A 24538-nucleotide genomic window follows, 5' to 3' on the forward strand; every position below is an offset into this window, starting at 1 on the left:
GAGGCGTTAAACGCGGCCCGCACCTTTGATGTCTTTTTCTAGGGCTTAATAACTGCGTGATGGGGAAGATAAAATGAGAGGCATTTTCCTGCGTCAAATTTTTTATAGGAGCCGGTTTCCTTCATATGATCGAGGGTGAGGTATTCTTCTAGGACACTATCATATTGAGTCTTTAAATCCCCTTTCTTCTGGGAGCTTCTCTCCATTCCAAGAAACTGGCTTAGAGCTGAAGACCCAGAGTGGGATAATGAGATTGACTCTGGGAAGCTGGGTTTAAACGGCAGTCTTACGATGTAACGACCGTTATCATCGCGTGAGGTTGTGGCTGCGTAGAAATTCTCGCAAAACTCGTCTTCTGGGGTTATTTGGGGTTTGGTGGGAACTTCCTCCAATTCCCAGAATTTTCGCAATAGAGAGTTAAGATCTCCGTTCGTCACTTCTGACACTTGCATGTAGAAAGAGTTGACCATCACAGGGGCTCTACCGGTCAGAATCCATCCAAAAATGGTTTTCTGCGCTAGAAGATGGGGGGAAAGTTTCTCAACGCAATTTTTGGATAATTTGAGGTATTACTTCACTGCCTAGGACGAGATCTATTTGCGAGGGGGAGTGACAGTTCGAGTCTGCGAGGTTGAGGTGTGCCCATTTTGCTTGAAGCTTGCTAGTGAGCTTAAGCGAGGGGAGCATATTTGTTAGCCGGGGTAATACTATTGCCTCTGCACTTATCCTGGTTTTAAAATCGGGGGATACCAAAGTCAGAGAGCACAATTTGTTTGAGGTCTGAACTACCTTGCCGCCCATCCCTGATATTTAAAATCTAGAGGGTTTGAATGAGAGTTTGAGTCTATCTTGGGCTCTGGTATAGATAAAGGTTCGTTCAGATCCCTGATCTACAAGAGCTCTGAGTTTGAAAATTTCTCCTTTATGCTCTACGGGTACGATAGCCGTGGGTGAAATTATTTCACAATCGTTTTCGGAATAAAACGATTGGACTTGGCTTTTCTGCGAGCATGAAGGGCTTTCATCCAGAGGATTCGCTTTATCGGGAGTATTACCGGAGGAGGTTGTGGAGTTCGCGGTTGTGGCTTGTGAGGCTGTCCTTTGCAATCGTGAGGGTTGTATTTTCGGCCCTTGAGTTGTGTCTTCGTGAAGAACTGAGTTGTGCCGATCTTGACATTGATTGCAAGTTTGAGTACTGGAACAGTCTTTCAATATGTGTGACTGAGAGAGGCAATTGAAACACATATTGTTTCCTCTCACGAACCTTCTGCGATCAGAGGTCTTAAATTTGAAGCAACTTATAAGGGGTGAGATGAGGTTTTACACATAGCGCACTTGTACATTGTCCGCTGCTCTGTCACATGAGACTGGGTGTGGGAGGTCGATCTATTTTGAAAGGGATGCGACTGCTGGGGTTTGAATGATGGCCTAGTTTGGGGGATGGCTTTAAATTTATTTGGTCGCCATTGATCGACTCGCTCTACGACTTCATATCGAGTTGTGAGGAACTGGGCCATTTGGGACCAGTTAGGAAGTTCTCTTCTTGAGGTCAGAGACTGCTCCCATAACGTGACTGTATTTTATAGGAGTTTAGAGGTCACGAGATAAACAAGTATGGGGTCCCAGTTATCTGTGGAGACTTGTTGCGTTGCGAGAATTTGAAGGTAATTATTTACCGACGATTGCAACTTTGGTATATCCTCACTGTTTTCGGTAGTGATCGTTTTTAAGTTCATCAGGGCCCGTATTTGGTTATCTACGAGAACTCGTCTGTTCTCTTATCGAGATATTTAGGGCTTCCCACGCTAAGGCAAAGTTGTCATCAGTCAAGGGAAATTGGTTGACTATTTGCGCTGCCTTTCCTTGGGTTTTGTATCTGAGGTGATACAATTTTTGCGCTTGGGAGAGTTTGGGATGGTTAATGTAAACGGCTGTGAACATGTCACGAAATGAGGGCCATTTTTCATAAACACCATAAAATATTTCGGTATCGCAGGGAGAAATTTTTAGCGAAATACCGGAGTTATCGGGTGGATCTGGTGTGACGGTAGGGGGCGCGGGGCATTTGCTTGTTTAAGCAACTGAAGCTGCTCTTCGATCTGGGCTTTTGTGTCTTCATACGCTATGAGACAGGACCTCTATTTGCTATTAGCAGATGTTGGAAAATCTTCGGGCAGGTCCTGATCTGGGGTTTCGACAATTTTATCGAAAGCGTGTTGGACTCTATTCCAGAATTTTTCTATGTTTGAGTTTTTTATGTTAAGTGAGGAGTCAGTGTTGTCTTGGAGCGACGTCGGCCTAAACCAAGCACAATATTCCATAAAATTGTTCGTTTCGGATGTAAATTTTTTGGGGGCAGACGAGATTTTAAATCTTTTAACTCCTCGAGTTTTGGAGCCACTTTTTTTGGTTTCATCGTCACTCATTTTTGAGCTTTGTTTTATGACGCTTACAAATGGGAATTAACAAAAATTTAACTTCAGGGAGAAAAAACTTTTTTTTTTTGAATAGAGTATTTGCTTTTAACTATGTGAGGGAGTTACGTTTAAATATTCACGTTAAATAGCAAGAGAATAATTTTCAAAACCAAAAAAGTTTTTAAGTTAAATTTATTTGAGGGTGAGACTGAGAAAATTTGACCACTGTGCTGCGTTTGCACTATATTTAATGTGTATATGAGGGTGGTTTAAATATACGTGGGAAAAATTATGTGAGATATATGTATATATATACGTATTAAAAAGTATCTCGGGGGTAAATTATTATAATTTTGATACGGGAAATTAATTCGTATGAGATTATCTAAAAAATGTGTCTTTTTTTTGTGTTTTCGGTGTGACTTAGAGGAGTCTTATTTAGCTTCGATTTGTTGGACTGTAGAGGCTTTGAGGAGAGAGAAATTAGTAGCTTATCGAAATTCTTAATGGGGATTGAGAATTTATAGCGTGCAAATTTAATGCGAGAAAAGTGCTATTACACGCACTGCACCACTCTTATACCACTGTGCACGAGATTTTATTTCACCGCTTATGTCGTTTTCTTTCCTTTGTATATCCGTATGTATGTATACGCAAGTAAGGAGATTTAAAAATATTTTTTGCGTTTTGCATTAACTTAAATAGGGATAAATAAGAAAACTTTAGAGGTTTTGCTATGATAAACAGCAATAAAAGACACTGTATCGATCTAAGAGGGATTAAATAATTTTAGAGCGACATACAAATGTAATGCCGAAAAAAAAATTATTTGAGGGGTAAAATCGATATACGTGTCCACTGTATCTAGCTTAGTTTTTCTTATTATGTTTTGCACATATACCGTACTGAGGTTTGCCATATGGGGTTATTGCTGTATATATATATATATATATATATATATATATATATATATATATATGTATATATACGAAGTGGTATGTGCTAGTTTTGTCGGAAATAATAATCCTCGGGAATGAAATTTTTCTTTAATTTTCTCGTTTATATATACTTTCCCGAGTTTAGGGGTGTATTAAGGGGGTGTATTAAACTAGCATTACTACTCACGGTTTCCAAATTATAACTTTCCGTGTCTTTGTAAATTTTTGGTCGCTTGCTTCTTGTTGGCGACGAAGGACCACTGTTTAGGGGGGCACAATCTATAATTTACCTTCCTTTTCCTTGATGTGGTTGCTGCGGACACAGCTGCGGCGGTGATGATGGTGGTTGGTGTTCGCGATAATGTGGTTGTAGATGGTGGCGGTGACCGAATGCGTTCCTAAAGACTAGGATACTTTGCGGCACACAAAGGGGAGTGGGGAATATTTCTCGACTCAAATTAAAGGCACTTTATAACTTTAAAGAGAAACCGCGATTTAAACTTTAAGGAACTACTACTCCTTTTAATATAATATATAAATATATATTCTTTTCACTGAGATTTACAATTTTTGTGTCACACCGAGTAGGTAAAAGATTTCGAATGTAATAAAATATAAAAAGCAAATGTCAAAAACAATAATAAATATATGTATGTGTGTACATAATCACATCTGTCAACCCATTGTTGGGGTTGCCAGAGAGGTGAAATACGCTTGCGTGTTAGCGTATAATACAAACATTTCAAATACTTAAATTTAATAAAGAATATGTACGTAATATTTGATATTATGTATTTGTACGTGCAAATACTTCAGGATGCGTACTTATACGTAAAAGGTACATAGGTAAATAAATTCAAAATTCAATATTCAAATTTTCTAAGACTAATTTCTATTAAATAGAAGGGTTGGCTGTTGGCGACTACGGCAGTCGCTCAAATAATAACTTTTTGGCCTATAGTGGAAACATTAATATTAGAATCGTCATTGATAGCATCACGTAAGTGTATATATTCTTCAGCACGTAGCTTTTGCTGTTTTCTGCGTAAGAAATTCACTCTTTCGGAGACCATCTTTGCCACGGACTATTGATTCAATAAATTTTTAAAATAATGAAGGTGATTTAAACAGTTATCTCTGATCATGAACCGGTGAGCATAGAACTGCATGCAAGATATATATTTTGTTGGATCACAATTTGGCATGTTCAAACAGTATCCGTCTTCTCCTCCTAAAACATGGTCGGATATTGCAGAGGATCATAGACTCGTTGGAGTTGCCCTGTGCGACAGTGCAATACAATATCTTTAGGCCCCTAGTCTTCGTCTATCAAAAGGCCGGCTACTTCATTTACTAAAGGTGTATTATATCGTCCTCTGTGATCATTAGCCGGTAATTTGTAAGCGTGTATAACTAACCGAAAATCATTCGCAGGCTCGGGCGTGGACATACGTTCTATATTGCACTTAAAGCCTGAAATCAATGAATTATACATGCGCAATAAATTTTGAAGCATTTCAATAACTTCCACATTAACGAAGGATTCATGTTTGAGAGAATAGATGTTTGGTCAGCTTCAGAAATAAAATAAATTTGTAAGTTTTTAGAGAGTACATCCAGTTCTGGCAATAATGATCCAGTGAGGTGGTATACCTGCCTGACTTCTCTTATATCATGTGTACCAAAATCCGTCATTTGAAATAAGCTATTGTACTTTCTTGCATTATTTAGAAAATGCTTTGGTAATGGATGATTACCAAGAATTAGGGACTTTGGCGGATCATTCTTCCTATTTGAAGGTCTTTTGAATTAGGATAATATATATTTGCATAGTAATCAAACGCGCATCTATTGTAAAACAAATAAGCCCGCACCCGTTATTCTACACGATATGAAGCAGCCGTTAACGTATTGTGCAGTGTTTTCCGGGATAGTCTCGTTCGCACTTTCAGCATTTTTCAATTCGTAAAAACTAACTTTCGCTGATTTTAATTATTTTAAGTTATTTGTCAGTTATTTTTCGGGTCAGCTATTATTGTATAAACATGTTTTAGTGGTACGCGGGTGCACGCTTTGGCCTATATCTCAAGACCCTAGTCACATGGCGGTATAAAAAATACTCTGTACTAAAGCACACATCAACAGCTTCAATTTGATATCCATAATGTAAAAACACATCCTAGTGTTACCTTAATCCACGTTTTGGCATATATCTCGAGAGCCTAGTCACCAATAGGTGTGAAAAGTTCCCTGTTCTAAAGTACTCATCAACAGCTTTCATTTGATATCCATATTGTATAAACACATTCTAGGGGTACACGGGCCCACGTTTTGACCTAAATCTCGAGACCCTACTCACCAAGGGGTATGAAAATAACCCTCTACTAAAGCACTTATCAACAGCTTTCATTTGTTATCCATATTGTATAAACACACCCTAGAGGTACCCGGGTCCACGTTTTGGCCTATATCTCGAGACCCTAGTCACCCAGGGGTACTAGGGGTAAATACCCCATATAAAGGACTCATAACCACCTTCTATTTGATACCCATATTGTACAAACACATCCGCACATAAAAGCTTCTATTTGATACCCATAATGTACAAACACGTCCCCTCATAAACAGCTTCTATTATACCATATTGTACCAACACATCCCAGGATTACCCAGGTCCACGTTTTGATTTCAAGACCCTAGCCACCTAGCGAAAAAAGGTAGATATTGGCCGATTCTCAGACCTACCCAATATGCTCACAAAATTTTATGAGAATCAGTTTAGCTGTTTCGGAGGAGTTATGCTTCTAACACCGTGACACAAGAATTTTATATATTAGATTTGCAATTCAGTACTTCTTAATGCTCTAAAAAATTTTTTTTCTACAAAAAATTAGAGCTTACATCGGTGATAATGGCGTTCGGATTTCAGTTGATGAAACAACGGATACAGGTGGACGCTATATTGCATAGTTGGAGAGTTATGAGAAGAAACACAAACTTCCCACTTGTTGGCCTGCAAGCAGTTACCAAAAACCAATGCGCACACCATCGCTATATTCGTCAACAATGCCTTAAGGATTTTATGGTTACACCGTAACAATGACGAGAAGACGCCGCCTCATACATGTTAAATGCTGGTGAAATGTTGAAGTTTTTACCCAAATCTTATCCATTTAACGTGCCTTGCACATGGTATAAATCGTGTTACCTAGGAAATTCGGAAAAATTTTCCAAATGTGAACAAATTGATTTCTATGGTTAAAGAAATATTTATAAAAGCAACGCTTCGTATTGAAAAGTATAGGGGAATACTTCCCAATACTCCACTACCACCACAACCAGTATGAACGCGATGGAGTTCAGGTTGGAAGTAGCCTTTTTTCATGCCAACAACTTGGAAAAAATGAAGGAGGTTTGTTCTAAAGAACTAAACTTTAAAATTGTATACCTAGCTGTGTAAAGCTTACACGGTATTATAATTTTGTAATATTGCCAACAAATAAATTGATTCAAAACTACACAAACTTTTACCAAACGTGTAAAAAATTAAATTACATTATATAAAATGCTAATATATACTTGATTCTATTTCAAATGTTAATATTTAGGTTGCCATGGGGTTAAACGCAGAGGAATGTACTTTTATTGTTTCACCGCAAAGTGAAACGATGACTGGTGATTTAGTTTATATTAAAAATAAATTTTGGAAGTTTACCAAACAAGTTAAGAGTATCGGAGAGTCCCTCCGACAGATTCAATGGCTATTATAAAAAACAACTTTTCAAGGACTTCACGCAATGCCTGGCCCGTGGGCAAATAGTGTCGGCCAAAATTAATGCTGTTCCAAAACGGAACCCAGAGCAGAAATACTTTCGGGTGGCAACAATATATTGGAAACCGATATTCAAATTCCCGTCCAATTTTGGAGCAAATTTAAATATGATCCGGTTACATCTTGTGATGTTGAGCGTTCTTTATCAGCATATAAGCTTATTTTAACAGATAAGCGTCACAATTTCCGTTTCGCAAATTTAGAAAAAACAATTGATTACTGTGGTCTTAACTATAACTAAATTTACTTATTTTGTGTAATTTACAATATTGTTTCTTTGACACAACAAAATCACACTTAATAAATTTTTTGGGACATTACTCACCAAATTGAAGCACAGCATATACCGAATTTACTTAAATCCAGTTCATTTATTTTTTTTTTCACAGTTTTTATGAAAAAAACAAAATAAAACAAATGACTTCTTTTTTTCTTTTGGTTTTCACTTGAGAAATGGCGAACGTCAAATTATAATTCCAGAAACGTCAATTCCATTGAATATAGCAAAGTGGAAATAAGCACCACCTATTCCATTTCATGAAATAACGCAAATATGCAAATAAGCACAATCTATTGGTATGAAACGTAGTCGTAGCTTGGTGTGATATATCTCATGAACCGCTAGACCAAATTCAATCAAACTTTACAGAAACCATCTACATGATAGCCCAAATGTACCGTAGAAATTTGAATTTGGTGGAGCCGGTCTCAAGTTATAAAGCAACACCAAAAATGTACACTTATTTATATATATATATATATATATATATATAGAATGAATCAAATGAAAGCTGTTGATGAGTGCTTTAGTACAGAGTATCTAATATATTATACCGCTTGGTGACTAGGGTCAGAAGATATAGGCCAGAACGTGGACCCGGATACCCCTAGAATGTGTGGGTAATATGGATATGAAATGAAATCTCTTGCTGAGAGCTCTAAAGTAATTTTGATTGTGATATTCGATTTAGTCGCATCAACCTGATTTAGTCGCAAAACATATAAATATGCATGCGAAGCCGAAATAGATACATAAATTCATAATACCCACATACCTATTTACATAAGTCCTATTTGATTTGCCTGAAATTTGGTATATAAATTTGCCTATGTTAGTATTTACGATCCTTTTTTCCGGGAAGTAGACCAGAGATGGACTAGGACTGTGATTAGGACTAGGACTGGGACGGAGACTCGGAGTGGGACTGGGACTGGAACAAAATACATACCACCCTGTGGGACAGGCAATAAGAGATGAAGAAAAATGAGAAGAACGTGAGAGAAGAGAAAAGAGAGGAGGAGACTGAGAAAGAAATAGAATGAGATGAATATGGAGATAGATGATGCGAAAAATACGGAGGGAGGGGTGAATAAAAGGATCAGGAAAAAGCGAGGAGGGGTGGGGGAGGGCAGAGTTAGATGGAAAAAGCTTATTAAAATGTATGCAGATAGGCAAAATTTAGGGCAGGACAACGTCTGCCGGGTCTACTAGTGGGTATATATAATATATATAGGTACGGTGTGCACAAAGCTTTATGTGTTATGATCTTTGATTTAATCATCTATTCATTTATTACATTCGTATATTGAATGAGTTTGAGACGTTTTCACATAAATTTTTCTTAAGAAATTATTTTATTTTTATTATGATGAGAAAAGAAAGAAATTAAACATACTGGCTGATATTATAGCTATTCATTTCAGGTATCTATGTTTGTATTTTTAAATTAGAAATTATATTCTCCCCGAGTGACATTTGAACTTGAGTTGTCAATTTTCTAACAACGTACGCCTACCATAAGGCTTACAGCGTTTAACTTAGGTTTTCCCTTTTTCTGGTTTTAGTTATTTCTATTTCATTTTCTCATTCTGGTTCTATGTGTAACCCTTTGCACAAGGCTTTTGTGTTGTTACTTTTGGTTAATCAGCAACTATCACCTAAAATCTTGGTTGGTTATGATTTTTTGATTTAATCGTCGATTCATTTGTTACATTCGTGAATTTAGTTCCAGATATATTAATTAAAATAGATAACAAATTGTTTTTTACATAATTTTGCGAAAAATATTCACACGATCCGCAAGTCTGGACTTATGCTTTTCATATCAGCCCTTTTCAGATTTTGTATCAATCTTAATTTGTGTATCTCAACGAAAACTAAAGGAACCAGTGCCCGTGCTTTGATAAAATTAAAAACTGTTGAAGTCGTCGCATGCAATTTGAGATTTAACTTTATTCTCGAAAAACTTTGAAATGAGCCAACTTAGAAATACATTAATTTAGACATTTATTTAGGCCATTCAATCTCATACAAGAACATGTGTAGCTAGTGGTTTGGGTGCCATGTGTAAACGCTGTGCTATACTTTAAAAACAATTTTTAAAGCTCCCCCAAACCTTTGTATGGAAAATCTAAAACCACGACAAGACACCTCCAAACGTGACAGGCCATTTTTTTGAATGTCTTAACCAATATTTTCACACTAAATAAAACATAAATACGCGTGATTTACCTCCGAGAACATCTAGGCCGAACATTAAATATTTATGCATTTATTTATATATTATATTATATAATGGTAGTTACAGAAACCAACAAAAACTGCTTAAATTTACCTTTGGTTATTTGCACTATAACGGTTGGTGCCCTGTAACTAAATAAGTATAGAGTGTAATCAAACCACATACCTCTACGTTATTACTACGATTTGAAGCCATTTGTATCTGATGGGGATTTGTTTTAATCTTAATACAAACTAAACTATTTAACCGATTTTAATCCAATTTGCACACCATGTGCAGTTTGATCCAACTTGAAAGATAGAATAGCGTTACTGTGAGGTTTCTTTCCAGAAACTGGACCGGGGACCGATCTATTCGAACGAATTATATGGTTCGGTTTGCCTGAAATTTGGTATATAGAAAGACCGACCGCGACTGAACTAGAGAGAAAAGAAAAGAGGGAAGGAGAAAGAGATAGAATTAGATGAAGATAGAGTGATAGGTACAGATGGCGCGGAAAAGAAGTTGGAGAAAAGACGGAGAGGGAGAAGCAGACGCAGAAGAAAAAAGGCAAAGGGAAGAGTGAATAAAAAGTTTGCGGATAGAGGGGAAGGGAGAGTAAGAGGTAAAAACTGCCTAAAAGTTATGCAGATAGACCAAAGTTAGAGTAGAACATCGTTTGCGGGTCTGCCATACGGTTCGTGGCATGCATGTTTTATGCCGACTGTGAATGGCAGCTGCAATACAGATGACTTTCGACTGATAAGCTTTTCATGACAAAAATACAATCGCAGTGATTGCCAAACCCCTTTTTATAAATTTTTTCACTATATCAAAAGAAAAAAATATTTTTTTTTCCCCCCACCCTAATGTATATACAATATTTATGTATTTATATATTATATAATGGCAGTTACACAGAAAATAAAAACTGCTTAAATTATCCTTTGGTTATGTAGACCATAACTGTTGATACTCTGTAACTTGAAAAATATAGAGTGTAATCAAACAACATACCTCTACGCTATTAGTACGACTTGAAGCCCTTGGTATCTGATGGGGATTTGATTTGACTTTCTCAATTATTTCATTGATCATCTCCACAAATACCGCTGATTGATTTTGTGATAACAGATCTTGTGCAATCTGAAGAAAAACAATGGCAGTAAAATAAAATTAATATATATGTGAAAGCGCTTCCTTACCAGCTTTTTGGCAACTTCAAATGGATTGACGTCATTTATATCGAATTTGAAAGTAATGGTTTTTGGCTTATTTTCCATATGGCAATTTATTACAGTATCATACTCAATACCCGTAACACTTAATTTTGGTAGTCGTTCATTAACGCTGCGAATAGTGCGTCTTGTCTTCTGAGTATGAGATATTTTCGTTTCATCTATAGGTGTGTGATTGCTTGCCTTCATTTCAGTTGCACTGCAGCAATTGTTTGTTTCTTGAGCTGTACTAAAACTTAAAGTAGGCTCAGTTAACTTTTGTTTAGTATTTTGATTTTGTGTAACGGTTGAACACGGCTGAATAATCGAAGAAGACATTGTAGTGATTGGTTTTATTTCAAGTTTTAGTACTTCAACAGAAGGCTGTTTATTTGGATTCTGAGTTCTCATATGTGAGCTCGTATGTGTACCTACATGATGAATGGTTTGTTGATGCGGATGTTGAGTGGAATGCTCTACTATTTTATGCGGATTAAAAACTTGTGGTTGTGATAACCGTTGTTGAAAGCTGACCTGCTGGGGTGCAACTAACTGACTACTATCGTTTTCCTGCGCAAGCTGCTGATGAAACTGTTGTTGAGGGGCGACTTGATTACTGGTAAATTCCTGTTGATTGTGTGATAATTGGTGCTGATGTTGAAGGTCCGTTTGAATTTCATTTAATTTAAGACAAGACTGCTGCATCAACTGCGGGCTTTCGTGGATAGAATCTTGATGAGTTAGATTTACAAGTTTATGTTGTTCTACTTGTTGCTGTAAATTCTGCGTGTAAAAAGACATTTGCTGGTTCAATGGTTGTTGTATCCCGAAGCACTGTTGAGTAATTTGCCGTTGGCTCAACTGATGATGTTGCTGAGACAAATGTTGTTGCTTTTGCAATAACTGCTGTGTCGTCTGATGTTGTGCAAACTGTTTTATGACAGGAGGTGATGCAATAGAAACTGGGACAGAACTAGAAGGTGAACCTGAAACTGTAACAGGCAATGACACTGACATCGGTATTTGTGGGTTAATAAAACTGTGACTCGTATTGATATATGGTAAAATTGTATTGGGTTGGGAGTTTGGTGGTATAGTGTGCAATGTCGGCATATCATCCATCGGTGTCGTTAAATTTTTAAAAGATGCGATTTGAGGCTGCTGAATGAAATGAACTGCTGCTTGCATAGTACCAGAAGAAATTGTGGATTGAGTTGGTAGAGTTTGTGTACTAATTTTTTGATAGTGACTTTGTTGAAAAAAAGGATTTTGTTCTAATACATGCCCCGCTGTTTGTTGCTGTGTGTTGGATAAGACAGAAGTTTCACAGAAGGAGGAATCACTTGGATTTTCATAATCAGACCTCCTGCTTTTTTCCGCCGTAATATTCGCGATGTTCTCAACCAAGACGTTACTGTTTGAATTAAGCTGGTTCCATTTTAAATTTTCAGATTCTTCATCTGATTCGCCCTCTTCATATTCTTCTTCATCCTCTTCGACATTTGTAGGTAACATTTCCAGCTGCTTTTGTAGTGCTAACTTCTCCAATCTAGACTTCTCGTTTTGTAGGTGTATTTGAGTTTGTCTTTGCATTCTTTCTTTTATTAAGGAGAAAACTTGAACTTTAAGCATTCGCGCAACAGCCCTTGAATCATCTTCGGTGATAATATTTTCCTTGGTCATGTCTTGACAAATTTGTTCACAATCGTCTTTTTTTATATCATACTCGAATTGAATAGCCTCATTTTCTTTATGTTTAGAAGATCGTTTTTTTGGGTCAAGAAAGCGGAGCCTGAATTCTATAATATTATTTTCCGGGTTACTTAAAAAAGCCTCATTAGCTGTTGGCTCAACACGGATTCCAATATCCTCTTCAAAAAACTCAGAGTTTAGCAATTCCTTACAGCTAGGCCTGTCTTCCTTTTTCAGTTCGATACATTTTTCAATAATCTCACGAACTTTAGGATCTTCAACTTTTGTCAGTGCAGCAGGTTTAATACCAGAAATTACTTTTTTATAGATCTGCGCAGGACCCTTGCATTCGCTGTACGGATACTCAGATACAGCCATTTCCAACATACACATACCAAAAGCATATACATCGACAGACTCGTCATAATGTTCCTCATACATTTCAGGAGCCATAAATTCAGGCGTTCCAATAACTGATTTGGCATGTGAACGGTTTTTTAACGTTGCTAAGCCCAAGTCACCTATTTTCACACTTCCTGTCGTTCCGGTTATAAAAATATTATCGCATTTCAAGTCGCGGTGAATTATAGGTAACGGACGAGTGTGAAGGAAATGCAGTCCTTTCAAAATTTGCCTGCACCATGACTTTAGGACTTTTGGGTTTATTTTCTTGAACCGCTTTAGATACCTAAATTAAAACTGTAGTGTTAGTTTATGAATTTAAATTTAAATATTTAAATTGCTTACGATTTCAGTGTTCCTGAAAGCATCAATTCCGTGACTAGAACAATGTTCTTTTTTCGAGAGACCGAGTTTTCCCAATACGTATAAAAGCGTACAATATTTGGATGTTGCAATTTTTTAAGCATATCTGCTTCTTCCCGAAATCGCGTACGCTCACTCTTTTTGACTTGTTTATCCTAATATAAAAGATGAAAAATGAAAAATTATAACCTCAGGGTATACTTTGTTTTGCAAATTTGTGCTACAAAGCAAGAATCTTTTTGATAAGAACGTTTAAGAATTTTCTTATCAAACAAGCAACAAAAAAGCATATATTTAACTGTATTCATTTCATTTTCTAAAATATGTTAAAAGTTAGTCCATGGAATAGTGGTTGTGTCTTACAATAAAATAATGGGAAATCAGTTTCACAATCCTGATTTCACATTCCTTAATTATGTGGTATTCGGGAAAACCGGCAAAACCAGCATCAAAACTTTAGAAAGGAGTTGTATCCATTAAAAACAGTTTTCCTAAGCGGATACGCCCGGCAGTGGTTTGGTAAACGACCGAAAGTATTTATGCAAAGAAACGCCTATCAGCAAAAATTCATTTGCTTGCAGATACCGTTTGGAGTCAGCATAAAACAAAGCCCTCTCCCGAAAAATTAAAAAAGAGCACGACGCAAACTAGACGAGGAACTCGGCCTAAATCTCTTTGCTCGTATATCGCAACTTTTATTCATTTCTTTTTTAGGTAATTTTACTTTACGGCATAAGAAAATGTTTTTTTCGTAATCAGCCGAACCGAACACTCGATTTTGATCAACTAAGCGGTCGGTTACCGAATTCGAAGCCGATGACTTACCTGATGTTAGAGTAGCTAGATAAAAAAATGCTGGATTGAAATACGGGGTTCCCGTGCTTGTATGTGTAATTCTGAAGAACGAAAAAAAAACAAAGGCAATTCCCATCGCATACATTAACTGTTATTAAAATTAACTTACATTTGTACATAAATATGTGTCAAACAAATAATTAAGAACTGTTACTTCATATCGATTGTAATTCGACAAATTTGAAAATTTTTTTCCTTAAATTTACTTCTAATTGAAGCAGGCATATTTAAATTAGTTGATCTTCGAAGGAAGGAGCAAAAAAGTAATCTCTTTATTATCGCAGAAAGTAAACTTTGATTTTCGTATATTTTCTTCAAATGGAACATTGAGTTTCTGTTAAGTTGTACGAAATCTGGGCTAATACCGACATTCTTATAAAAATACCACTAGATGTAACAATTTGTATACTTTTAACCACGATTTACACAAAGATATAGATAGAATTTTAGACAGGCATACGTATAAAAGTTCTCAATTTAATAATCAAACACAAACGTACAATATTAAAAAGACAACAGCATAAGGAAGAGATATCCCTGAGTGGGCCCGTTACGCGTAGCTGTGGGCAGAAGGAATCACCACCAGCGTTCTGTACTTTTCTGTACTCTAACCTCCTAAAAATCGCTACTCGCGGTAGGTCGGACCAACCGCTAAGAGCTGATGAAGCGCCTCTCTCAGACACATCGTTTACTTCTCTCGGTGATCTGGACTCACCGTCAAAGATAGACGATTTTTGGATTTTGACACCAAATCTTGTAAAGCTACTTTCAGAGTAGCATGCCCGGAAATTTAGACAAGGGGTAAAAACACCTTAATGGTGGATCCCCAAAATCTCTGAGCAGCGGAAAAACAGTAAACTCGTATCAGACGAAACAGACAGGGATCTGGTCGCCCTTTAGGGACGCCTTAAAATCTTAGTTGATACAGAGAACCAAAAGGGATCCGTAGAAGAGCTTCGTTAATAGCATTGCAGAAGTCTCTGAGGCTTACGAAAGGTCCTCTTCAAAAACCTTACACCTCCCAGCTGTATTCGTACAGCTGACGGAGAGTGGGCTACATCTAGTACCGAAGTTCTAGAAAAATTGGTGGGGACTGGAAAAGTGATTCCAGGCTGCACATCTCAACCATACTCCTCGAACCCACAATCTAACGCAAGGCCGTCTCGACCCTTGGACCACATTGGCAACAAAAAAAGAGTTATCTGGGCAATCAAGTCCTTTAAACCCTACAAATCTCCAGGATTGGATGGAATATTCTTTGATGAACTGCAAGCAGCGAACGAGCTTATAAGTCCGCTGCTAGCTTAAATGTATAAAGCATGCCTCTTCCTGGCCTGAATCTCCTCGGAATAGACAAAGGCTAAAGTAGTCTTCATACCCAAAGGAGGTTAGGCCTGCAACAACCCAAAGGATCTCAGACCAGTAAGTCTGACCACTTTCCCCCGGCTCCGTTGGCTACATTAGGCGATCCGGAAATCCAGCATTAATTTCCTACAGCCAACATGCTTATTCTAAAGGCAAGTCCGTAGAGACAGCTCTACACGCTATCACCTCAAGGATAGAGAAGGGACTTCACGTTCGGAATTTTTTTCGACATGTTGTTGTTGTTTTGTAGCAATGCTCGCCCCACCTAATAGCCGCGACCGATCACAAATTGTCATCAATATCCTCTAACGGGAATCCAAGGAAACTTGCCGTTTCAACAGGGGTGGACCATAAGGAAAGGGGTGTTAGAGGCGTAGGCTCCACATTACAATTGAAGAGATGGTTGGTGTCATGTGGGGACACATTGCAAGCGGGGCATACATTTTGTATGTCGGGGTTGATTCTGGATAGGTAAGAGTTTAACCTGTTACAGAATCCAGAACGAAGTTGAGCAAGAGTGACACGCGTTTCCCTGGGGAGTATGCGTTCCTCTTCCGCAAGTTTTGGATAATTTTCGTTAAGTACTGGATTCACCGGGCAATTCCCGGCATAAAGGTCCGACGCCTGTTTATGGAGTTCACCAAGGACCTGCTTGTGTTTTTTCACTTCATACGGCTGGGTTCTCAGGTGCCGTATTTCCTCAAAATGCTTACGGAGATGACTCCTTAAGCCCCTAGGCGGTGCTGGTTCATCAATCAGATGTCTGTTGGGATGCCCAGGTTTCTGGGTATTCAACAGGAACTGTTTGGTCAGCATCTCAGGAGTATTCTCGCCTCATTATGCAGATGGTGTTCTGGGACATAAGAAGACAGCCCGTGGCGATTCTGAGAGCAGTATTTTGGCAGGCCTGTAGTTTCTTCCAGTGGGTGATTTTTAGGCTTGGCGACCATATGGGTGACGCGTAGCACGTAATCGGCTGGCTAATTGCTTTGTATGTAGTCATGAGCGTTTCTTTATCTTTTCCCCAAGTACTGCCAGCGAGGGATTTGAGGATTTTGTTATGGCTCTGAATTCTCGGAACAATTGCGGCTGCGTGCTCACCAAAATGTAGATCCTAATCAAACGTCACACCCAAGATTTTGGGGTGTCGGACAGTCGGTAGCGTAGTGCCATCGACGTGGATGTTCAAAATGGTCGATATTTGGGGCGTCCATGTTGTAAATAAGGTCGCGGAAGATTTAGTCGGTGATAATGCCAGGTGTAGCGAGGCGAAAAAACTGGAGAGATCAGGGAGGTAGCCGTTTATTTTATTGCATAGCGCATCGATCTTTGGGCCTGGGCCTGTGGCCATTATTGTCCAGTCATCGGCGTAGGAAACGATTGTGACTCCTTCCGGTGGTGAAGGCAGCTTACATATGTAGAAATTAAACAAAAGTGGGGATAGGACACCACCATGTGGCACCCCCTGTTTAATTCTCCTTGGTTTTGATGTTTCGTTTCTAAGTTGCACCGATGCCTGCCGACCACCCAGATAATTTGCGGTCCACCTTTTAAGACATGGGGGAAGAGTAGACCCTTCCAGGTCCTGCAGTAACGAGCCATGGTTGACCGTATCAAAAGCTTTTGATAGGTCTAGCGCTACGAGTACTGTTCTATGGTGGGGGTATTGATTTAAACCGCAATTTATCTAGGTGCTAATGGCATTTAGCGCGGTGGTAGTGCTATGAAGTTTTCTGAAGCCATGCTGATGTGGGGCTAGCTGCAAATTTGCTTGGAAATAAGGGAGCAAAATGGCTTCAAGCGTCTTTGCCACTGGCGATAGGAGAGATATCGGACGATACGACTCACCTATGTTAGCTGGTTTCCCAGGCTTTAGTAGCGGGACCACCTTGGCCATTTTCCATTTCTCAGGTATGACAAAGGTGGAAAGAGACAGATTGAAGACATGCGCTAAATATTTGAACCCCTCTTTCCCTAGGTTTTTAAGCATCGGCATGGCTATGCCGCCTGGGCCCACTGCTTTGGATGGTTTAGCACGACCAATGGCGTCCTTAACCTCTTTAGCGGTGATGGTGATTGGTGACGCGCTGAATTTGTGTTTATGTGCGCGTCTATTGGCTCTCCGTCTATCTTTGTCGACCGTAGGATGCATTATATATTGTCGGCAGAAAGCGCTCGCGCATTTTTTCGCGTCCGACAGAACTTTGTCGCCAAAGGCGATGGAAACTTTGTCTTTGTGCTTAGTCGGATTCGATAGGGACTTTACGGTGGACCAAAGTTTACCCACACCGGTAGAGAAGTTACAACCTCTTAGGTGCTCCTCCCATTTCGCCCGCTTGTGTTCTTCTACAAGCAATCTGATGCGTTGGTTTATATCCCTTACTTGGGGGTCGCGTGGGTCAAGCTGTCTTATAAGGTCACGTTCTCTCGCTAAGTTTGCGGCCTCCGCCGGGAAGTGGGGCCGGATTTGGGAATTCTCCCAGCGGGAATGAAATGTGCCGAGGCGGATTTAATGACGGCACGCTCCCCTTGGCGGGCATCAGTCGGGATAGGGAGGGCAGCTAGGCGGCTGTCTGTAAAGGATTTATATTCTTCCCACTTTCCTTTTTTGAAGTTTATGAAAGTGCGTTTTTCAGTGACGATGAAGTCGGCGTTACGCTCAAGCGAAATAAGTATGGGCAGGTGGTCGGATGCCAATGTTACCATCGGCTGCCAGTTGACGCAGTTTACGAGTTCTGCGCTCACGATTGAGATATCTGGCGAGCTGTGACAGCTTCCTACCATACGTGTGGGGGCGTCTCCGTTTATTGTGCAGAACGTCGTTTCTTCTATTTGATCCGCCAACATCTCACCCCTACTGTCCGCCCGCAAGTTTGAATGCCATAGATCATGATGGGCATTGAAATCGCCTAAGATAATGCGATTGTTGCCAGTGAGTAAGGCCCTGATATTAGGGCGGTATCCACTGGGGCAACAGGTGGCAGGAGGGATGTAGAGATTGATGATTTCTAGGTTTGCATCGCCTGACCGGACAGATAGGCCTTGACGTTCTAAGACATTGTCCCTGCGGTCGATGCCAGGATCAAAAATACAATACTGCACAGAGTGGTGTATGATAAACGCGAGACCGCCTCCATTTCCGCTCTCGCGGTCTTTCCTGTGGACGTTATACCCAGAGCAGGTCTGCAGTGCAGATCTTGCTGTGAGTTTAGTCTCTTGAATCGCAGCAATGCGGATGTTGTGCCGCTTCATAAAATCGACTATCTCCGTAATCTTCCCAGTTAGTCCATTACAGTTTAACTGCAGAATTCTGAAGTGCATAAGGGGAGACGTCGCCACTCTGGGGGTAAGTGACGGGTGACTACGCCTGGGTTGGGGAAGGCCAGGACGCAATTGCTGTTGTGGCCCTAGGACTGGGCGTCCTTGGACAAGCATTGGGGTACCCGGATGATTTGGGTTTGCGACCTGGCAACATGGCGCGATGAAACCCGTCGGGGGGTTACCGTCGCGGAGACCAGAACATCTAGGGAAGTGGCACCACCCAAGGCAGGAGCTGCATTGGGCGGATGTCGCAAACATATATGTTCTGTGCTGGCAAACGGTGCAAACGGAGGTAGGGACTAAGAGTCTGTTTCCCTGACCTACACGATTGCTGCCGGAAAAGAGGGGGGAGAAGACGGGGGCAGGGGCTGTTGCTCAGCATTGCTTCCGACTCTACTACGAAGATTGTAGTTATGAGTGGTAGCAGCTGTTTGAGTTGTTGGCGCCGTGGGGCGCGAGCAGCAGCGGGTACTTGTTGTGGCTTGCTGAGCAGCGGGGCTGCTGGAAGGTAGTGGGGGGGGGGGGGGGGGGCGCTTAGACCTAGACTATGGGACGCCATTGGGCGTGAAAAGCAAGGAGCCACAAAAGATTTATAAAAGTTACGTGGACGTCGGGTTTTGGGATCAAGCCCAGAACAACCTGTCCGATGCAACCATCCCTTGCACGAGACACACTGAACAGAGTATGACCGAACTAAAAAGATTCTTTTCCGGCAGATGCAGCAAAACCATTTCTCAGGACAGGGGTCAGCAGACGGACCCGGATTGGATTCGATGCCTTCCCGGAGTAAGAGAATATGGAGCAGTCCTGCTGCAAGGAGCTGCTGGGAGGATGACAATTTGTGGGAGGGACAAAACAAATTAGATGGGGTCACACTGAAATGACAGTCCTTGGTCGGGAAAAATCCCGAGTCGCTCCGGGAAAGCAGTCATAGAAGGGGCCTTCAACAACGTTCTTCCAACAGCGGTTACGAGCTCCCTGCTAATGGAAGAGCCACTTGTGGAATTCTTTGACGGCTATTTGCAATCATCTTCCAGTGCTTAGCGAACTCTTGCAGAACACACTGAATCTAACAAAAACGTGCTCTAAGGAATGTGGCCTCACCCGCAGACGCAATGCACCAGTACTTCTAAATCTCCACCGAGAGGAAATATTGCTGCGTTATTCTAGACAAGAAGCTAGACTGGAGGCCAAATGTGGAGGAACGCGCCAGGAATGCCACACTAACGCTCTACATCCATAGTCCGGCTAGTAGAACAAGGTGGGGTCTTTAACCTCACATTTCCACTGGATCTAAACGGCAGTGGGTCCACCCATACTCTTTAATAGAATCAACGTATGGTGGAGGGTTCTCGATATCGAATCTAACAAGAGCAAAGCAACAAAGATGCAGCGGATAGTGGCTATCCTTATTTGTGATGGCCTCTCCTCCACTCTAACCAAACCTCTTGAAACCATACTACTTCTTCTCCCTACTGACCTTTATGGGAAATATTCTGCCACATGTAACGCGGCTAGGCTCCTGAAGTAAATGCCCGATACATTCTTAAAGCTAGACCGCACAATAACGTCCTCTTGCTAGGACAACAACGTTGCTGAACAACATAAAGCTCAATATGTATATAAGCCAGACCTCTGCAGTGTTTTCCACGCTAACCTTAAAGCTATCTGCGAAGCTGCTCTCTATATAATTGACCTGCCGGTGACTAACTCTATTTATATTTTTTTCGATAGACAAGCTACCATAAAATGCCTGCAATGTAGTGATACACTAGTGGCGTTAGAGTGCAAAGAAGCTCTTGAGCTTTATACGGATTCCAGACCACAGCAAAATCTCGGGAAACGGCGCTGCTGACAAGCTACCAAGGGAAAGCACCAGCTTGCAAACAGTCACTTCACTGCCTGCGATCTTAGTTCACGGAACAAGCTATCGCGAGGTGGGCCATTGATCCTACATTTAGGGTGTCCAGGCAAACCTGGCCTCAGCTGGACGGAAACGGATCGATATTGATCATTCTTCTGAATGGCCTCTCTATTAGTGGGTCTTCTAACAGGTTATGGGCCTTAAGGGCGCCCATGCTGCTAATATGGGCCTGCAAACATATAACTTCTGCTGCAGCTGCAGGAGAAGAGATAGAAAGCGCAAAGCATTATTTATGCCATTGTCCCGCCCTGTGGAAGACCAGGTACCGATGTCTCCACAGACACTCCTTTAGGTGTCTCACGGAGATAGAATCCGAAAATATAAATGAAATTTAGGTTTAGGTTCATGAGTCACCTTCTACAGATAGAAAACAAAAAAGAAAATATAATAAAGTTGCCCAGAGGCGATGGTTTCATCCCCGGTGAAACCTGTTGAAATAAAACAAGTAAGAAAGCCTAAGTTCGGGTGTAATCGAATATTTTATACTCAGCTGAGAGCTTTGAAGACAAAATTGCCTTTTTCATGGATACATTCAAATGGTAATACTGAAAAGTGAAGCAACTTGCCTTTGCTATCTTTCTTCACCTTTTAATTCGTTTTATTTGAATATTTTTTTTAATACGAAAATTTGGTTAAATTTGAACGCATTTCTTTATCTTTTTTTTTTTTAATCACCCCTGAAATATTTTCGAAACGCTCTTAACTATGAGTCCGATAAGAGTTCGAAATATGTGCTAAATATGTGCCTCGAGAAAATCTAAACCTATAATCATAAAAGACTCAAATATGACTCCTATAAGGTGGAAATGAAGGAAGCCGTATGCCAAGAATGTATTTGTAATTTTGATATATGGAAGTCTAAATTTATCTCGATTAGTTTATACCGTTACCAAATACCGTTATGCGAACAAAATTAATATACTCCCTGAGCTCTACTCATCTGAGTATAATTATAGCTGCGTTGGTTTCGTAGGGTTTCTTAGATGGCTTATAAGTGGTTTTTAATTCCATATCACATACGTTTGGGAAATATCGACCAAGTTGTAGACCAAGGGTGACGTTTTTGGAACGATTTTCCTTCATCCTTTGTCAAATAAGGGACAATCACCATGTAGGAAAATGAATCTAGGGTAACCCTGGAATGTAGTTGTATGACATGTGTATCAAACATAAGGTATTAAAGAGTATTTTAAAAGGGAGTGGGCCTTAGGTCTCTAGGCGGAAGCCTTTTCGAGATATCGCCATAAAGGTGGACCAGGGGTAACTCTAGAATGTGTTTGTACTATACGGGTATAAAATGAAAGGTGTTAATGAGTATTTTAAAAGAGAGTGGGCCTTAGTTCTATAGGTGGACGCCTTTTCGAGATATCGCCATAAAGGTGGACCAGGGGCGACTCTATAATGTGTTTGTACGATATGGGTATCAAATTAAAAGTATTAATGAGGGTTTTAAAAGGGAGTGACCCTTGGTCGTATATGTTAAGGCATTTTCGAGATATCGACCAAAATGCGGACCAGGGCGAACCAGAATATCATCTGTCGGGTGCCTCTAATTTATTTATATATGTAATACCACGAACAGTATTCCTGCCATGATTCCAAGGGCTTTTGTTTTCGCCCTGCAGAACTTTTTCATTTTCTTCTACTTAATATGGTAGGTGTCACACCCATTTTACAAAGTTTTTTCTAAAGTTATATTTTGCGTCAAAAAGCCAATCCAATCACCATGTTTCATCCCTTTTTTCGTATTTGGTATAGAATTATGGCATTTTTTTCATTTTTCGAAATTTTCTATATGGAAAAAGTGGGCGTGGTCATAGTCGGATTTCGGCCATTTTTTATACCAAGATAAAGTGAGTTCAGATAAGTACGTGAACTAAGTTTAGTAAAGATATATCGATTTTTTCTCAAGTTATCGTGTTAACGGCCGAGCGGAAGGACAAACGGTCGACTGTGTATAAAGCTGGGCGTGGCTTCAACCGATTTCTCCCATTTTCACAGAAAACCGTTATCGGCATAGAAGCTGTGCCCTTACCAAATTTCACAAGGATTGGTAAATTTTTGTTCGACTTATGGCAAATTAACCCCTCACTAGGGTAGGCACCTTGTCGATGGTGTGAGGGCTTAGCCGAACTCTATAGCTCTCGACTATGAGGCGGAGCTCTTTAGGACTGGCATCTACGCCGTTTCGCCTCATAGGAGGGTGGCGGGATGTCGGTGACCAAGAACTGCCACCCCCTAATCCAGGGTGTTATGCGGACCGTGCCTATTGGACGATTTGCAGCCAGGGGATAAATTCGGCTGTAATCGAACGTAACCTTCCCGATACCGACCCACCTCGGGAAGTATTGATGGCCTTACCACATTAAGGGGCGCCGTTGTGGCGGACCGTTCTTTCCCCGTATATAATACTGGACCGCTGAGCCCGCCTTGTCGGGCAGGTGGTTGTACGACCAAGATGAACGACTCATTATCTAATTGTAATAAGGACGATGATAAGAGGACTAAGTCGCAAGCCAAGGAAGACAAATACGCATTAAACGACGCGTCGGACTCGGGGAGCGAAAGTAGTTCTGATTCAATGAACTCCGTGTTGGAGAAACACAGAAATGAAAACGGAATAGAAGAGTGAAGAAGGGTACGGAGCAGAGGAAGTAAAAGAGCTGTCTCGCAGTACCGTGCCGCACTAAGATTTTTATAACGCCTGGGAGCAGGGGTCGACCCAACAGAAGTGGAGATCGAGCGCTTGGAATGGGCCCAAGAGGCGGTAGGAGTAGGTCGAAGGCAGTTGAAAAGGTTTGCTGCGAGAAACCCTCGGTTCTGCAACCTGTACGAGGAGGAAGAAGCGTCGAATGGCAGAATGAAGAGGCAAAGTTCGGCGGAAGGTGACAAGCCTGCTTTTAAGAGGCAGAAAGGACCCAGTCCCAGAGCCGCAAGGCAGGGCAGTCGCATACACAAGACAAGTAGGCCCAAAGCTTTAAGACAGATGGGCCCCAATAGCGAGGTAGCAACTACCTCGAAAGCTGCGAGTCAGAGGGAAGTTCCAACTACGGAAGTGGGAGATAAGCCAAAGGGAGATAACGATACGACTCCGGCTTTATCGGAGGTACTAAAGGGAGTTAATGCTAAGACTCCGGCTTTCTCGGAGGTGCCAAAGGGAGATAACACTAAGACTCCGGCTTGCGACAACATCGCGAGCTTGCGGTGGCTGGAGGAAGTGGTTTCAAACCACCAAAGGCAAGGCACTAACGCGCGGTTTGAGGTGGTGGATAAAGCGCAAGTCCCCATGGTACCAAAAGTTAAGGTATGGATACCATGCGTGATGAAGTCAGAGGATACACTGCGACTTCTGCAGAATCAGAATCCTAACATACCGACACAGTATTGGAAGGAACTTACTGGATCTCGGCCGACGGAGAAAGGTCAATTCTACATCTTCCAAATAAGCAAGCAGGTGGAGGATATATTGTCACGCAGCTTGGCAAAATGTCCTTTGGTACAGGTAAAATTTACGTGCGACTCAGGAAAAGACGTCCGGAGGATAAAAATCCTAACAGTTTATGGCAAGCGTTGGGCAAGTGTTTGGCAAGCGCTCCGAGTGTATTTCTGCCATGAAAATCTTTCAGTGAAAACTCATCTGCCTTGCAGATGCCGTTCGGAGTCGGCATAAAACATGTATGTCCCGTCCGGCCAATTTGTATGAAAAATCAA

At 40.7% G+C, this 24538-nt stretch overlaps 1 protein-coding gene across 9 annotated transcripts in view; it reads right to left on the bottom strand.

Moving 5' to 3' along the window:
* The window catches only part of Wnk (Wnk kinase), a 1618425-nt gene that overhangs the window by 691188 nt on the left and 902699 nt on the right, over nucleotides 1-24538 (bottom strand). For all 9 annotated transcript variants that reach the window (XM_067757833.1, XM_067757832.1, XM_067757831.1 and 6 more), the window contains 3 exons: nucleotides 13345-13517; nucleotides 10894-13285; nucleotides 10706-10834 (listed from right to left, as the gene is read on the bottom strand). In XM_067757833.1, the coding sequence (XP_067613934.1) occupies nucleotides 10706-10834; nucleotides 10894-13285; nucleotides 13345-13517 (2694 nt within the window). The remainder of the gene's footprint in view (nucleotides 1-10705; nucleotides 10835-10893; nucleotides 13286-13344; nucleotides 13518-24538) is intronic.

This window comes from Eurosta solidaginis, chromosome X (genome assembly GCF_040869045.1).
Source record: "Eurosta solidaginis isolate ZX-2024a chromosome X, ASM4086904v1, whole genome shotgun sequence".
NCBI lineage: Eukaryota > Metazoa > Arthropoda > Insecta > Diptera > Tephritidae > Eurosta > Eurosta solidaginis.